This window comes from Mesoplodon densirostris, chromosome 10 (assembly GCF_025265405.1).
Source record: "Mesoplodon densirostris isolate mMesDen1 chromosome 10, mMesDen1 primary haplotype, whole genome shotgun sequence".
Classification (NCBI taxonomy): Eukaryota; Metazoa; Chordata; class Mammalia; order Artiodactyla; family Ziphiidae; genus Mesoplodon; species Mesoplodon densirostris.
The window spans coordinates 3,477,598-3,495,000 of NC_082670.1; the positions used below are offsets into that span (position 1 = coordinate 3,477,598).

Consider the following 17,403-nt stretch of genomic DNA (forward strand, 5'->3'; position numbering starts at 1 on the left):
TCTGAGGGCTTCATAAAATTTAAATATACCAAATGACTTAGATGTGTAGTTATTTTCTTTTTAAACAGCTTGCTTCTTGGATTCACAAGCCTCTGTGTATGTGTGCTGTAGTTAGGGGAGACCAGGTGATGTCAGTAATTTTCAGGCCTAGAGTCCACTTTGGGCCTCTACATTGTAGGCGATTGGGAACTTAAGGGTTTGGAGCCTAATAGAAGTCACGGAAGAGTTGGAAATGTTATAAGGAGTGGGTTAAGAAGTTTTGTACCGTTAGCCATTTTATCAGTGGTTTTTCTTGGAAAGATTTTCTTGAAAAATGGTCTCAAAAGTAGCAGGCCATTTCCATCCTAAATTTAAAAGAACGTGAGAAATACAGAGGCTTTGGTGAAGGGAGGTGGGAGAGATGAACATGTAACAGGGAGATAAAAATGGACTAGGATAAGCAGTGATGTCCATCCAGGACCCTGAAGACACCGGTGATTGGCTTAAGTAACGTGTCCCGTATGTGGTGTGCTGCCACAGGAACACGCAAAAAAGATGGGTTAAGAAAGCGTGAAATCATTTTGAGCCAGTTAAAGTATTGGCACCCATCATCCACCTGGATGATGTTGAAGGGCTTTCTGGGTATCATGGAGAGTGATGTGAGTGATGTGTAGTGAAGACTCCTCAGAAGTACCAGATATTCTTAAACTCATCTTCTCGCGCAGCCAGTGACATTTCATCCATAGATGGGAGGAGACAGGGAGGGGGTGTTACGTGACTGGGGCAGTAAAAGAAATGTGAAGATAACTTGTTATTTTTTTCTTGAGCATTATTGTGATTCAAGAGACTTAGATAATCATGTTTCTGCTGTGTTGCATTTATATAAGTCATAGTAAGAGTTTATTTAAGTTGGCATAAAATGTTATCAAATTTTAGCTGGTTCTACCTGTTTTTCTTTTAAAGGAAGTGCTTTAAATGTCTGCCTGTTTGGTGGCTAAATAGCTCATGTTGCTGCCTTAATTTCAGAGTGCGCGTCTGCGGGCTGCTGGCATTGGAAAAGATTTCAAAGAGAATCCCAACCTCAGGGATAACTGGACTGATGCAGAAGGCTATTATCGTAAGTTCACAGTTCTTTTTTTTTTTTCACTTTTTATTTTCTATTGGAGTATAGTTGTTAACGTGATAGTTTCACGTGTATGGCGAGTGACTCAGTTATACACGTTCCTTTTCAATACAGTTCTTATTAATTTTAGAGTTCATTGTAACATCTTGTACAAGTATGTGGCCTAATGCCTTCACACTTGGGAGGACTCTGAAAGTCACATCACAGTGCCGTCACTTCAAAAGGGTGGCACATCTAGCAGCTTCATGAACCCATGTTACAGCCCAGAAGCATCACAAATTGAAGTGAGGTGGAGACTTGATGTGCAGCTTAAATCTATTCAAAGTTATTTTCAGCCATGAGATCATCCTCCAGAGGGAACGGGTGCCAGTCACACAGACTACAGTTGGAAACCCTGCAGCGAGCACCGTTCTTCCGTCCTCAGTGTTAGGATTGTCAGCAGTTGCTAGGAGAGCAGGAAGTCTTCCTGCAGTGGTTGGCAGCCGGCAACTTGAACCACGTTCTGCAAGAGGGTCACGATGGGGGCGAGGCCTTGAGTCTCCGTGGTGTCCAGGAAGCCAAGCACACAGCAGAGATTTGACACAGTTTTTAAGTGACTGCACTGTGTATCCTACTTTTCGACTTTTATGATGTGTATCTCACAGTTTTGTTCAGTGATCTATTATGGTCAGGATTCTAATCTTTCAGCTTACCTTTTTAGGTGTGAACATAGGTGAAGTCCTGGATAAGCGTTATAACGTGTATGGCTACACGGGTCAAGGCGTGTTCAGTAACGTGGTCCGAGCCAGGGATAATGCGAGGGCCAACCAGGAGGTGGCCGTGAAGATCATCAGGAACAACGAGCTCATGTGAGTTCAGGAGGCAGAACAAGACCTTCACCAGCGCGGGTGTTCGCAGATGAGCCTGTTTCCAAATGGTGCCCACAGTCTGTGTAGGACAGGTATCGGGCTTATAGAACAACAGAGCAGCGCTGGGTATTTAATTGATAGTCACGTGTTGTTCTGTGTGAAGCACTAGAACCGTAGGCTGATTGTATCTAATTCATTTCAGTGCATTTCAGCACTTGCTTTGTGCACTGATGTCAGCTCAGACTCCTTCCATCTACCGCTTGTCTTACGACCATCCTTTGCTGTGAGTAGCTTAAACTCAAGACGAAAGGTGAGAAATCAAAAGGTCAGATTGATTAGCTGTCACTGAGCATATGGTGGCCTGCAAAAGGTGTAAAATCAGATAGTTCTGGGAAGTATTTGTATCTTTGTCTGTTGCCTCCTCTCTTTATGAGCAAGGAGGTGATTGCCGTGCCCGTGTGCTTTACTGCATGATCTGTGCCACACACTGGGCTAGCATGAAAGTCAACTTGGCCCTGGTTTGGAAACGCAGGAAAGAGGTGTTTAGGTTTACACTGAAGTCTTAGGCTTAGAAAGTTCGTTTGATGGAAGTGCCCAGCTCCTGTATTATAGACACTAATTTTAAAATGTAGCCTATTGACAAATTATAACTAGAATTTCGGAGGATGATATTTACATCAAGACATCTTGAGATAAAATGTGCAAGATTTATTTCTGTTCAAGCAAGGTGGGTTTATTCCTCGATGTTTCTGTTTTGTTCATTGATTATTTTGGAAATTAACTCCATGAAAACAGTAGTTGGCTAAGAGTAAAGTATTGTGTGAATGATGTAGAGACTTGTATTCCTCAGCAGTTCTTTTATTAGTACTTAAAAAAAAAACAGACTAAACACATCACTAAATAAATACATATTATTTAGTTTTCCTAAATTCTTTTTTTTTTAAATTGGGGTATAGTTGTTTTACACTGCTGTCTTAGTTTCTACTGTACAACGAAGTGGAGTTCTCTGTGCTATACAGCAGATTCTTATTAATTATCTGTTTTATACATAGTAGGGCATATATGTCAATACCAATCTCCCAATTCATCCCACCCCCCTACCCACCCTGGCTTTCCCCCCCGGGTGTCCATACGTTTGTTCTCGATATCTGTGCCTCTATTTCTGCCTTGCAAACCGGTTTGTCTGTACCATTTTTCTAGATTTCACGTATATGCGTTAACATATGATATTTGTTTTTCTCTTTCTGACTTGCTTCACTCTGTATGACAGTCTCTGGGTCCATCCACGTCTCTACAAATAACTCAGTTTCGTTTCTTTTTATGGCTGAGTAATGCTCTATTGTATTTATGCGCCACATCTTCTGTATCCATTCATCTGTCCCTGGACATTTAGGTTGCTTCCATGACCTGGCTATTGTAAATAGTGCTGCAGTGAACATTGGGGTGCATGTGTCCTTTTGAATTATGCTTTTCTCAGGGTGTATGCCCAGTAGTGGGATTGCTGGGTCATATGGTAGGTTCTATTTTTAGTTTTTTAAGGAACCTCCATACTGTTCTCCATAGTGGCTGTATCAATTTACATTCCCACCAACAGTGCAAGAGGGTTCCCTTTTCTCCACGCCCTCTCCAGCATTTATTGTTTGCATAGTTTTCCTAAATTGTTGATGTATCCAATTTTGACCTAATTTTCTTTTTCATCTCAGGCAAAAAACTGGTTTAAAAGAATTAGAATTCTTAAAAAAACTGAACGATGCTGATCCTGATGACAAATTTCATTGTTTGCGACTCTTCAGACACTTTTATCACAAACAGCATCTCTGCCTCGTGTTTGAGCCTCTGAGGTACAGTGTCAAAACCTGTACATTACCCTGAAAACTCAGCTTCTTCACCTTTGCCAGCCTCAGTTCAGATAAATGCCGTGATAAATTTTCTGGGTATTTGATGTGTTTTTTCCAGTTGGCTCTGGGTTTTCTTTTTTAACTGTTGGTGAAGAGCCAGCCTCTTGACAGCTGTTAACGTGTAAACAGCGACTGGCTGCGTACCGTGTGTCACACGCTCACCTCGTGTGGCCTTCAGCTCAGCAGAGAGTTCTCTGAAAATTAAATACTTCAGGAAAGGATTAAGCCGCAGTGAAAAGAAATGGGAATAGCGGAGTAGGAATACGACGTCCACCTTCAACACTGTGGCTTCACGTTTATGCTTTCAAGTGGAAGCCCATTCCAAATCAGTAGGCATTTTAGCACTGCATACCTTCCCTTCTCTTCATTTTGAAAATTGTGTTGTGGACACACAGTTTCATGTGCTGTCATTTCAATGTAGGATAATTTATCAAACGTTTGGGCCGTGGGAGGGGCTTCTTGAACAGAGTGTTTTCATTGTAATTCATGCTTTGAACTTGATTTTACTTTATGCTTGAAAATGGTTTTGCCTTTCTTAATTTCCATTTTGCATTTTAACCCCTAATTTTATTTGTTTTTTTCTTTCCTAAAAGTATGAATTTACGAGAGGTGCTAAAAAAATATGGTAAGGATGTTGGCCTTCATATTAAGGCTGTGCGATCCTATAGTCAGCAGTTGTTCTTGGCACTAAAACTCCTTAAAAGATGCAATATCCTCCATGCAGATATCAAGCCAGACAATATCTTGGTAAGTCAAACGATCAGGCTGCCTTGTACATCCATATAACTTCTACTATAATGTGATTACCGGTGTGTTCTAGAAATGACATCTTTGAAGAATAATTCAGTGCATTACCCATTACAAATGACTTTCCCAGTTTTTACTTTTCTAGAAATTGGGCCATGAAATTTTATAGTAAAGTATGAAGAGAGAGGAAGTAGGCTGCTGTCCCAGTTTTTTCCTGTTGATTGATGGCTTTGATGAGGGCACACAGACCCCAAGAATGCTTTGATGTAGTAACGATGGGCTTCCTCGGGTACCTGGAAAAATGCTTCAGTGTTGCTGTTCTGAAATAAGGAGTGTTCACAGTCCTTTGTTCTCTAGTCTTATAGACTGGCAGAGCGAGGGACGTTTAAGGGAGTTACCCTCTCTGAAGCAGATGCATGGGGTTGAGTTTAGGGTGTCCAGGAATAATTCTTTTTCATTTATTCTTTATGCTTTAGAAGCTGTGGCTTCTGGCGGCCACACCCAGGAAAGCTCGGTTGTTCTTGGGCCTTGTATGGAAGGGAGACTTCCCCAGTCTTGACCTCTCCTAGCTCGTGCCTTCTGGTGTGGTAGATGCAGATTTCCCAGTGTTTATGTTTTTGAAACTTACAAACACATCTCATCACAGTGGAGTGATTGGTGTGTGCGCGCCCCTTTCCTCCCCAGCCCCTTCTCTGTCATGCTGTCAGAGTCGGGGGGCGTGTTCACAGCTGGGGGATTCTAGCTCGTCTGCCCATAACATGTTCCACATGTTTTAAGAAAGATACGATCCTGTTACAGTTTGTTTTGGACTCCTTGTCAGTATCTTAGCTCTTAGTTCAGATTTCCCTTTCTCTTCTTTTTTAATATCTTAAAATATCTCCTTCCAGACCGCCACATTAATGAGGCGTTCCATTTTGTACGTTTGGTCTGAGTTTAAAAGGAAGGTGCTGCGTCTCTGCTGTTACTTGAGGTTATAGAGTGGCTGAGTAATTCCAGTGAACTGGTAGGTGCAGTACCAGCTGTAGGCTTGCATAGTCCACTGCATAGTTGATTTTTACCTCAATTTTTCTCTTTCTCTTTTTTGAATTGTGAAATACACCATCCATGTCAAAGAACGTATAAACTGTGTATAAGGTAAAGGTTATTATGCACTGAACATCTGTGTAACCACCATGGAGGTTAAGTAATAAGATATTTGTTAGCATCTCAGAAGCTCTTGTTTTTAAAACTTCATTTTTCTCTGAGTTAGTGCTAAACTAGTATAGGTTTCCTCATGGATTTCAGACAGTTTGCCCTTCTTCCTGAGAAAGGAACAAATAGACATCTGCAACCACGTGGCGCTGTTTGTTAATGAAAATCCAAAGCTTTTAGCCCAGGATTTCAGCCGTCAGTCCGGCAGAAGTGCTGCGTTCCCCGCGGGCGAGTGGAGGGAAGTGCCCGGGTGTGGGTCCCTGTTGCTGAGGGCAGTTCACCCAGCCCGAGCATTCCCCTGACAGACTCAGATTTTAAAGTGGCCCCGGGGTTTTCTCTGGTTAACTGCAGCTGCACCCTTAAGTGGCTGGATGCAGTTTACATTTAAAAACTTTAAAAGTACTTTTCCTGTATTATCTTAATTCCATGGATGTCGTCTGTAGTGGACCAGTCTGTAGCACTGACCAGGCTTTATGATATCCCAGGAGAGACTGCCCAGGGCTGCTTATTTAAAGTGTTACGTTTCTTTGGGGTGGGAACAGTAGGCCAAGTTCAAGTCCCAACTCGGAATTTGTGTGTGTCTGTTTTGAAGGGGGGAAGGGGCTCTGGCATGTGAATTACCTTCACTTGTTAACCCTGAACATGCTCTGACTCATGAGTGGCAGCGGCCATGGGACCTCTGGCCTCTCAGCAGATGTCACTGTCACTGTGTATGTGGAAGTACTTACAGAGGAGAAAAGAGACAAATGACTGATACGGTGTTCGTGTTTATCCGTCTTGCCAAATATATTTAACCTTTTCCTGACTAATACTTTCTTTACATTTAAGGGATTTAGTATTTTTTAGACTCGAAGTGAGTGCTAAATTTGGGATGGTCTAGCAGCTGCGGATGAAGAATGTTTTTATTCTTTTTGTCCAAATTGAATCTGAATCATTCTTCTGCTTTCATTGCCATCGTAGTTTTCTGGCAAACGAAAGTTAACTTAAGTCAGTTGTAAGTTAATCTAAGTCTGATTTCTTCTCAGTGACCGTCTTCGTGTTCCTTTAGGCAGTAACTTGATTAGTTCGGGTTTCCTGGGGGTTTTTAGAAGATGCTTTGCTTCAGTGCTTTCTGTTACTATTCCACCCTTTCTAAATAGCTTTGGTTAAACTTACTTGGTATTATCTCTTATTTCCTCACTGAAGAAAGTTCTTTTACTAATTTATGATCAAATATTTGAGAGCTCTTAATAATTAGGAAATTGAATTATAAAATAATTAGAAAAGGAATTTTCAAGTGAGTGACTTTGTTCTCAGTATTGGGAATAACTTCTCAGAGCCAGTTTTTTTAATCTGATCATGTGTCTTAATTTCTCCTGGCGTGAGTTAAACTTCAATTATAAAATGTTTTGCAGGTTAATGAATCAAAAACTATTTTAAAGCTCTGCGACTTCGGGTCGGCTTCACATGTTGCGGATAATGACATAACGCCTTACCTTGTCAGTAGATTTTATCGCGCTCCTGAAATCAGTAAGTTTCTTCCGACGCTCTTCGACCTGGGCCGTCGTGTGCAGTGGGAGCGGCATGCTGACTGTCTAAGCACTGTTTTCCGTCGCGCTGCAGCAGCTGCTTGAGTCATTCATGAGGAAGGGAACTGTAGCCAGTTCATCCTCCTCAGGTGGGATGACCGTAGTTGTGGCAGGTGTGGAAAGCCCTCGGCTTTGGGAGACTGCTCTTACTTCCTCAGGGTCTGGCTGTCACCTTTGTGGATTGTCTGGGACCTGTGTTCCCCCTCCTTTTGCCTCGGCTGAGGCTGGTGAGCCCTTCCACCCAAGGCGAGATGAAGAGAGAGAAGAGAGACGCCCTTTCTTCCGCGCCTTCACTTCCGTCCCCACGCCCTCATTTGTTTAGGTTTCTAAGTTTAAGAGTCCCTATTAAGAATTAGTGGGAAAGAATATGAAACTAATGTGAAAGCGAGGTACTCAGATGGTGGTTGCATAGTCCGAGCTAAATTGATTCCCCTGTTAATGGAAGTAAACAGTAGTTGACTGTTTTTATCATCATACGTTAAAACTTGTATTATGTTTTCAGTTATAGGTAAAAGCTATGACTATGGTATAGATATGTGGTCTGTAGGCTGCACCTTGTATGAACTCTATACTGGAAAGATTTTATTTCCTGGCAAAACCAATAACCATATGTTGAAGCTCGCCATGGACCTCAAAGGAAAGATGCCAAATAAGGTAGGATGTTAGTGTGAGCTTGTTTCCAAGGTCTCAGTGGTACCTTCCGATAGATTCGTGGGTTGCTGACACTCATCTCTAGTGGTTATAAAACAATTTCTGAGAGGCAGGTACATGGCTACTCTGATTCTTTAGCTCTTTTTCATTTCTGGTTAAAGTTTAAATTAGTGGTTCTAATCAGCCAAGAGCTATCAAGAGAGAATAAGAGGAGCCCATTTCCCTTTTCCTGTCTAAAATCTGTCTTTGTGCTTTTCTTTACTCTCCTGAATTAAGCAGAAGTGTGGGGCCTGTAGTTGAAGGTAGAATTGGAATTGAGGGAGAGAGGATACATGCGGCTCTTCTCACAGCTCTGTCCTTCCCTTCTTCCACTGGTTGTCACTCGGTGATGGGCAGAGCAGCAGCAGGGTTCCTGGGAGCGCACCTGTACTGGTAACAGCTGCAGTGAGAAAAGATGCAGGTCCAGGTAGACAGATGGTGGAGGAAGGACTCGGTCATCAGAGAGTGAGCGGCGGGGGCTTGACGGCAGTCCGTTCATAGAGGTTGGAATCTGCTTGGGAGAGGGAGAAGGTACCGAGAACACTCACACGGGCACATGACATCTTTTAACCTGATACTCACCCTTAATGCTTGAGCTGTAATATTAGTTTGTTTGATTAACACAAATCAGGAACTTTATAGGCATTTATAAAAATGCCTAAAGACCGTATCTTAGGCTTTTATGATTTCAGCTTATGTGCTGACCTTGAGAGATTTACAGATTTTTCTCCCTATAGGTCAGAAGCCATTATGTTTTTTAAGTTCTGTCCAAGTTCTGTTACGTTGGACTCGTTTAGACTGAGATACACAGCAATTAGCTATGTTGGTACTTGTTTTAACGAGGCCTGGCCTGCTATCACTTTAGGGCTGTTAGAACCTAATTTTTTAAATGTCGTTAGGTTTCTTAACTGCCAAGAGAGAAGGCCCCAGTTGTGTAATATTCTTCCTAAGAGCCACTGATGTAAGTCTTTGCTTAGTCTTAGTTTTGAATAGTGAGAGCACAACATGATATTTATTGTAATTGGTTTAAGTCACTGCCCGGGAAAATATAATTTCATGTTGTTAAGTACTCTTAGGTACAGCATTTGTATGAGCTTTTCCAAAGGTGTTATTCTCTCGAGAACAAGGAATCGGAGATCATTCTCAAATAAGGAAGCAAACCCAGAGAGACTAAACAGGAACACTTGTGTGACTTGTGTATTGGGTCATCGGTAGACCAGACTACCAATGTCTAAGAGCTCAAAATCCACCTGTTCTGTTTTATTGCCAGATGATTCGGAAAGGCGTATTTAAAGACCAACATTTTGATCAAAACCTCAACTTCATGTACATAGAAGTTGATAAAGTAACAGAGAGGGTAAGTGTCCTTTAGCTGTGCTACATTAGATGATTATCTTATTGTTAACGGATTGCGTGCCGGGTGGTTCTAGGAGATGCGAGTATTTTAAACACTAAAAATAATGCCTGTTGCTGTTGGCCAATTCCTGAGTAAGACACATGAGGTTATGGGAAAGATTTTTAAATGTCTGCCTAGTATAATGAGTTTATTTTTATCGTACTGAGGCCCTTTTCTCTCTCCTTGGGTCACTTTCTTGGTCTGGCTTCCCATCCAGCTTCCGTACTGCTGCCAGAGTGATCTTTTTGAAAACAAACCCAATCGTATTACTCTCCCTGCTTCACAATTCTTCCTTGGCGCCCTCTTACCTATAAGATAATGGATTTAGCTCCTCAGAAAGACTGCCGTCCTCAGCGGTTCCCCCACTCACGACTGCATGGACCCCACCATTCCACACCCGGCAGTAGGCCAGCGGGCATGCTGCTTGTTCCAGACCTCCATGCCTTTGTTCACACACCATCCTGACCTTCATTACTTAACTGTGTGTTTGAATTCTCATAGAATTCCTTTCTGTTGTCATTCTGATCTGTTTATAAAATTAAACTACAGAATGATGTTTAAACTATCCTGGCTAACTTGGGGTTGACCTTTTTCATTCAAGTTTTTTAGGTTATATATATTTAGTAATTTATTTAGAGATACACATTTAAAAAATTATTTGTAGGAGAAAGTTACTGTCATGAGCACCATTAATCCAACTAAGGACCTGTTGGCTGACTTGATTGGGTGCCAGCGACTTCCTGAAGACCAACGTAAAAAAGTGCACCAGCTGAAGGACTTGTTGGACCAGATCCTAATGTTGGACCCAGCTAAACGGATTAGCATCAACCAGGCCCTACAGCATGCCTTCATCCAGGAGAAGATTTAAACGAGATGAAGAAGCTCCAAGGGTTTGAGTAATTAAATACAAAGACTGAAGAAATTTCACAGCAGTTTATTAATGTATATAAACTTATAAATATTTCTCCAGCAAATTTGAGGAAGCATGATATATTTGAATTAACACCAAGGGTGATATTTCTTTTAGAAATGTTAGTTAATCTGTTTTGTGTCTTATGTGAAATTTCACTGTAGAAATGTTTTAATTGCCAAGACTGCACAGAATTACAGTGCTAATGTAAATGGTTGCAGTTCACATAAAAGACAAAAGCATCTGTTATAAAATGAGTAGTAATACTGGGTGGTTGATTTATTTTTAGCAAACTTGGCTTCATTTTGGTCTTCAGATAAAATGGCCAGCATAAATGCTGTTTATATTCACGTTTTCCTAGGTGTGTGTGTGCAGGCCACAGCAGCATGCCCTGGGTGTAGTCAGTGCCGAAAGGGGCCTGTTCCTTCTTGAGCCTGCCTGCAGGGATGGTCTCCTCTTTTAAAGCAGGTTGTGTACAACATTCAGTACACTGAAGGTAAGCTAAACCATCAACATCACTGGTGTTTTAAGATGTTATTTTATTGGAACAATTGACAAATGAGGGATATTAGCTTTGTGGCAGAATTCCCTGCATGTGTGATAACTGATCTTGTTTTATTTTTTGGCATTGCAACTGTGGCATAGTTACAATTTCTGTTCTGTTCATCACATTTAAAATTTGAAGAGTATGCGCTTGATGGATAGAGCGCCTTCAGTGTACTGTTTCTTATTAACTTTAATTTTTTTTAAATCAACTTGCTATAGACTTTATATACATTTTGTTAAATACAGTTCCTAGTGACATAGAAACAATGCGTAGTTTTCATTTACTAATAACAAATGTTGAGGCCTAATTCTGGAAGTCCTCATATTTAAAAGTTAGATAGACAACATAATGAAATTTTTAACTATTTGTATGTCATTTTGAAAGTGTACTGCTTTATGGTAAAAGTGTTTTTCATTTGTTCATTGTTTTCATTATTTGTGATCATGTTGTCTTTCAATACAGGCATAAACCTTCCACTCTTGAACAAAGCAGCTGCTTTTTAAAAGCGGTAATTGCTTCTTTACCTTTTATTTCTTTTGTAAATGAAGCTTTTCTTTAAGGATGTGACTTTAAAGTGCTGTCTATTGCATAAAACAGTTGACACTCACTTACTGTAAAGTGAAGATGGTTCTACTGCATGTGACGTGGACCATGCAGATTTCTGTATGTTCTCAGTATGCATCACTAGGTAATAAAGTCTTTTGTGAACAAGGCATTTGTAGCCATTTTTAAAAGTTTTTGTCTTCAGTGTTGGTAAGTCAGGTAAACGATGCAGAGTTAAAAGCAACCTTGCGTTTCTTCCTTTAAGTCTTTAACTGAAAGAATTATTTGTTAAAGATGTAAACCTAGCCAGAAGTTTATCATTTTATTAATAATTAGGATCCTAATTATTTCATCAAGAAATTCCACCAGTATTGTCAGCTTTCAGTGTAGTGAGGTAATTCCTGTAGGTTGTGGGGTATAATTCAGGATTTAACTAATGTTTCTGCTATTTTCTCACTTTTCCTTCTGATGGTGCGGAAAGAGAAAAAGGAAAACGGGGCACAGGCCACTCACCGCCTTCTCCAAGGGGTCTGATTTGCTGAGACACCAGCTTCACCTTCTTAACAAGGTTATTTCTGACAGCATGTGTAGATAAACATTTAGCAACAATTTAAAACAAAATCATGTAAATCGGTTCGGTTTTGCAACACGAAGGAATTAGTATTTTTTAACATGATAGCAGAGAATTTTCAGAAATGTATGTTACCTTTTCTGTTTGGGTGGTAAAATTAATGCTTGTCTCCCTGAGGAATGTGGAAAATAATCAGATTTTAGGGGTTTAAATAATATTTTAAAATTGTAAATGGGATTTTTTTATTCACCCAGGCACCTAATTACAACAAGCATGCACATTTTGGTGCATTCAAGAATGGAAAATCAGAGTAGCAGCATTCTTCTGGTGGGTTTTACTCCATTTAAAGGCATGAAATGAACTACAGCCAGGAAGGTGATAGATGATACAATAGGCCAGCTTTGACTCTGTACCCCCCCATCTCCTCGTGGTTTAGACATAAACTGACATAAATGCCAGGTGGTGCTCATCCTCAGGTGGTGACGCCTTGTAAACAAGGCGTCCCAGGTGCAGCTTTCCTACCTGAATGAAACGGGTAGTGATTTTCCCACCACTGTTTACTTTGGTGATAATATGCTGCATAGTCAAGTCTTTCCTAGTTACTTTCACTCAAAATATTGATAGTTAACGTTTGTATGTTTCTGGTGATTTTCATGGCTTCATTTTATATACTTATTTAAGTAAGTTAACTTCCACTTAGAGACAGTTCATCTTATGCCTTCAAAACTGTTACGTGTTCTTTAAAAAACAAAGTTGCTTGTCACTTGTTCTTTGTGTTTTAGGTGCAGCTCAGTGGAAGATGATGACACCAGAAGACATGAGCTAAGGTTTCTGTCCTATAAAAGATTAAAAAAAAAAGAATCCTCCATTTAATTTTTGTCTAGTTTTTTAGTTTTCAGCATTATGATTTGGGGTGCATTACTGTTTGGTGCTTAGAGTGGCGCTCCTGTGTTCATTGTAAAGTTTTCGCTTTATCATGCTTCCTGCCTCTCCCCCGCTTCCCTCCCCTAGGATGAGAATAGTGGTCAGATCTAGTGATGTTGGCCGTGTGGATGGTGAGATTCCACATCACACATGGTTGTCAAAATTGGTCCCTAAGGATTATTAGAAAAACAGTAGCCACCAAAAGAGCATCCATCTGAAGGTAGTCTCCCACCTTAGGTGTCACGTCTCCTTGGCTGATGCACAAGAGTAGAAAGGAACCCTAAGAGCACTGCTCAGATCCTGGGGCGCCCTCTTCTCCAGCTCACCCTCAGTGTCTGTGTTCAGCCAGTGCTCTGGTCACTGTCTTGAAATAGACCAGATATCCAGAGCACTGCCAGCGTTCCTTCTTAAGGGAAATGCGAGGGCACGTTCTGTAGATCTTTGAAATTCCCGAACTCAGCATTCCTTGATTTATCTACTTGAAAGGAACCCTGTAAGCAGTGTTTATCCACACACACGTAATTGTATTGGAGTCTGTAATGTCCTAAGGCAGAGAGACGTGGAGCTCTGCAAGCCCTCTGCTAGGTGGGCCCAGGGCGTGAACAGTCCTCTGCAGAAGCGCAGTCAGTTGCTGTGTAGTTTCTCTCAAGAAGGTTTTGCTGTATTTCACTTTATGGCAAAAATGGTGCCGAGTGATTGTGAGACTTCAGGGTCCATAAGTCCTAGGACATAACCCACAAAGATGGCATAGTTCTCTCTGTAGTTGGGGGAATAGTTGAGCTTACACATTTTAGACACCATTCTCTGGGTAGACCTGTTCTCGAAGGTTATCAGAAATTAGGCTGGAATGTCAGGGTTTTGAAGGGAGTGTCCTGTCGTAAATTTTAAGACCCTCCCAGCATTTGTATTCACCCTCACCTTCAAGTCCTTATTAATAGCGTCCTGTTTCTTTATTCCCCAGTGCCTGTTTCATTCCACTCTACTTTTTCTCAAAATAATTTTGTGTTTAAAAAACAATTTTTTTGGCCATTATAATGACCACTTTCTTTTCCTGACTAAAACAAATACTCAGGACATTTTTACAGTCCTAGTGTTTTGGGTATGTGGTGGAGGCAGTGAGGTGCAAAGTTCTCAGGTTTGTCCCTTTTTGCGTTCCTCCCCCTCCCCTTCACCTGGACTTCTCTAGCTGGCCCGGGAGAAGGAGAATCTCTGAAACGGGAATCACATGTCTTCAGATTTAGGCCGAGCAGTTGAGGGAATCCCCTTTTAAATGTCGAGATAGGAAAGAAGCCAGATATCAAATGTGCAGGTACTTTTATGTTAGTTATCATGACATTGTCAGAAATTGGGCTTCATAAAGTGTTTTCTTTTTCATAGAATCCTAGTTCAGGCGTATTCAATGGGAATTTTATCATTCTTTTCTGAGATGAAATGTCCTTATAGAAATGTTCACTACAAATTCATGTGTTTTACGTGTCAATGAATGTACACTAAATTGACTTTTAAAATGCTTTCCAGTTATTCTGATAGATATCATCATGGTGTCTTTAATTCTTCTCCTCCTGTGTGTAGGGTAAGGGACTGTTCTTCTGAAGAATCTTTCCAGTTAGTGACCAAGATATGGACGCTCACCTCTGAAAATACTTGACATGTATCCTAACTATTCCCAGTGTCATTTGAATTGTAACTTGCATTTCAGCAGCAATGTTCCCAGTTGACTTACTAGGAAAATGTAATAAAATGTGCCTCTTGTTACCATACTGCCTCCTAAGTTTTCATTGCTGAGTTTGGTGTCTTTACATTTAGCTTTAAGTCAGAAACACTGTTTCTTACCTCATCTTCATAGATGTGCTTTGCAAAGTGTTTTGTGCTCAGATATGACTGGGAACCGCCAGGTTAGGGAAAGTTGTCGGAAGACATCCAACAGGCTTTGTGAGTCTCACGAGGGGGAGGGTGGGGAGGAGGTCCCGCCGAGCAAGCCGAACCTGCCCCTCAGAACCTGCAGCCTGGAAACAACCTGCAAGCAGCTAAGTGCAGAACACATGCCAGAAGGTGTTGTGTTCTCGTTCCCGTTACACATACTTGATTTCGTTTTCCTAGGGATAGAAACGATGCGTAACAGGATAACCCCTTCCTGTAATGGCTTAAATCGGTCAGTTCATTGCAGGCAGGGAAGCCTGACGAGTATTGGACCCTGTCCGCTTCTTCCCATTCTTTATTTTCTCCTAAGGAACTGTCTTCAGCTTTAAACAGAACAGTGATGAAATACTTAAGAGGCAGGAACAGGGCGGTCGTGTGAACCTTTAGCACACGCAAAACAGGACTGGAGGTCGGAGGGCAGAGGCCCAGGCTGGCTTCGTAGAGCACGTGTGACCCAGCTGGAGCCCCTGCCCCCGGTGGCTGGCCAGGCTGTCTGGTCAGGTTGTGGTTGGAGCAATGGGCTGAGTGGCAGTGGCTCTGGAGAGGCTTCTTGTCAAAGCCCCAGTTGTGTTTCCTGTTGGGCCTGGTACAGGACGGAGGGCTACGTAGTCATCTATCCAAAGTGATGGGCAGGGGTCATGAGATCCTGTTTTTAGTAGGGGGAGTAGTATGTAGGGTGGATTTAGGTTGATGACAACTTTCTTCGTGGGCTTTTACGGATGAGAAACTCAGACTCTACCTCAGTTAAGACCTGAAAAGGAGCCAAGAAGAAGCGGCAGTGCTGGAGGGCTAAACGGGGGACTCCACGAGCAGGCCGAAAAGCCAGATTTAACTAGGATTTCCTGAGCAGGATTACTTTGGACATGTCTGTTACAAACTTTGCCAAATGTTTCTTCGAAAACAGTGGTAGAAGGTGACTTCCAACAGGTCTGGGAAATAGCAAAATGTCTTGAATTTGTTGATAACTACACATCAACCCCCCTCCGTGGTGAGCTTTTCTCCCCCGGTTTGTACGTGTTGCCTGTTTTCCCCCATCGTTCTACGCGGTGCCTCGTCCCAGGGACTCGGTTTAAACACTGGAAACAGAATCCCAGCAACTGTTTTAACCAAGTGCTCCTGACATGTTATATAATTACTAGTCCCTTTGCCTCATAACTGAAGTCTCAGCAATGCTGCTAACAGTTTTTAACTACATTTAGAGCAATCTGGGACTCTTAACTGAAAACTATCTGGTAGGTGTTACAGTTGTTTTTTTCTTTAAAAAAAAATTTTTTTTTAGGTCCAATGGCATCCTAAATAAAACAGTCTGGTTATGTTCCCAATAAGAAATTTGCCATTACCTACCTCTAAGACATTAAAGCCCAGAATCAGTGTTCCCGCACCCCTCACTCCAAGAGATGAAACCTTTCAGTGCAGGGTTCTCATGGGCCCCCGGCAGACATTCCACGCCTGCTGCTTCCCGTCCCTCGTGCCCAGTCCCACTCCTGGTCCTTCCGGAAGCCAGGTTGTATGTGCCTCACTCCATACCACGTCCCCGGTGCCCGGCACGCGCCTCCCGAGAAGTGGGACGCTGACGGCCTATCATGAGCTGTCACTTAATCTGGTGACAGTCCAGTGCCGGGGCAGCCCACTCCAACCACTCTGGCCTTCTGTGCCCTTCCTATTCTCCCTGATAACGTGCCTGAATTTGCCAGGCACTTCATTCACTTGATCTCACGTGATTATATGAGATAAAAGGTATCCTACTCGCTTTACAGATTGGGTAAGTGAAGAACAGAGAGGTTAGGGAAACTGCCTGAGGAGTCGGCGCTGTTAGTGGCGGCGGAGCCTGGGAGCGAGTGCTCAGCTGCTTTGCGAACGTCACAGCCCTCTGTGATGGGTGAGGTCCACTCCAGTCAAACGCCTTAAAGGATGTCTACCACCTGCCAGGCAGTGACCGGGCTGCAGCAGTGGACAAAATGCATGTCCCTTCCTGAAGGATTTACAAGTAAAAATCAGATCATTCCAGCTCTACAGGTGAGGGGCTAAAAATTGAAACACGTAAAGAAGGAAGAGATGAGAATGGATACAAAGGGCTGGTACGGAAGGTTCAGGACTCAGAATTGTAGGCAGGAGTAAAGAGAGCGGGTGGAGGACACGAGGACGGTCACTGCAGGTTGGAACCGAGTGAAAGTACAAGCCCGTGTCTGTGTCACAACCCGTGAACGGGGTGTTACGCCACTTGTTATTATACGGATTTAGGTAAAAGTCTATTATAATAAGGGATCCTGAACAACTAAGTTTATTTGTTACTGCTGTTGATGAGGTTCCAGAATATTCTTTGAAATTAACCTAAAAGCTAAACATACTCTGACCCCTGCCTCTGAATACTATTTGAGCCTTGTTCTTTTCCTAACGATAGAGTAAACAAGCTACCTCTTGTTTCAAACAAGTTACCTCTTCAACATTTATTTCAATTGTCCTTTCAATCATCTCACCCATCCCTAACTCGAATATTCCATCTTATTTAGGGGGACGATAAACAAAAGCTTAATACTGACTGCCTTGG

At 42.0% G+C, this 17,403-nt stretch overlaps 1 protein-coding gene across 6 annotated transcripts in view; it reads left to right on the forward strand.

Moving 5' to 3' along the window:
- Window positions 1–14,682, forward strand: part of PRPF4B (pre-mRNA processing factor 4B) — a 41,344-nt gene extending 26,662 nt beyond the window's left edge. Inside the window, exons 8-19 of one of the 6 annotated variants that reach the window (XR_009533554.1) lie at window positions 1,006–1,096; window positions 1,803–1,950; window positions 3,654–3,791; window positions 4,442–4,595; window positions 7,181–7,295; window positions 7,857–8,008; window positions 9,315–9,401; window positions 10,105–10,846; window positions 11,360–12,008; window positions 12,266–12,338; window positions 12,794–12,838; window positions 14,508–14,682. Coding sequence is in view for 1 of the 6 variants with exons in the window: in XM_060109740.1 (XP_059965723.1) it covers window positions 1,006–1,096; window positions 1,803–1,950; window positions 3,654–3,791; window positions 4,442–4,595; window positions 7,181–7,295; window positions 7,857–8,008; window positions 9,315–9,401; window positions 10,105–10,308 (1,089 nt within the window). In the remaining 5 variants the exon portion in view is untranslated. The other 5 variants (XR_009533555.1, XR_009533557.1, XR_009533553.1 and 2 more) reach the window with 5 other exon arrangements.
- The last annotated feature ends 2,721 nt before the right edge of the window (window positions 14,683–17,403 follow it).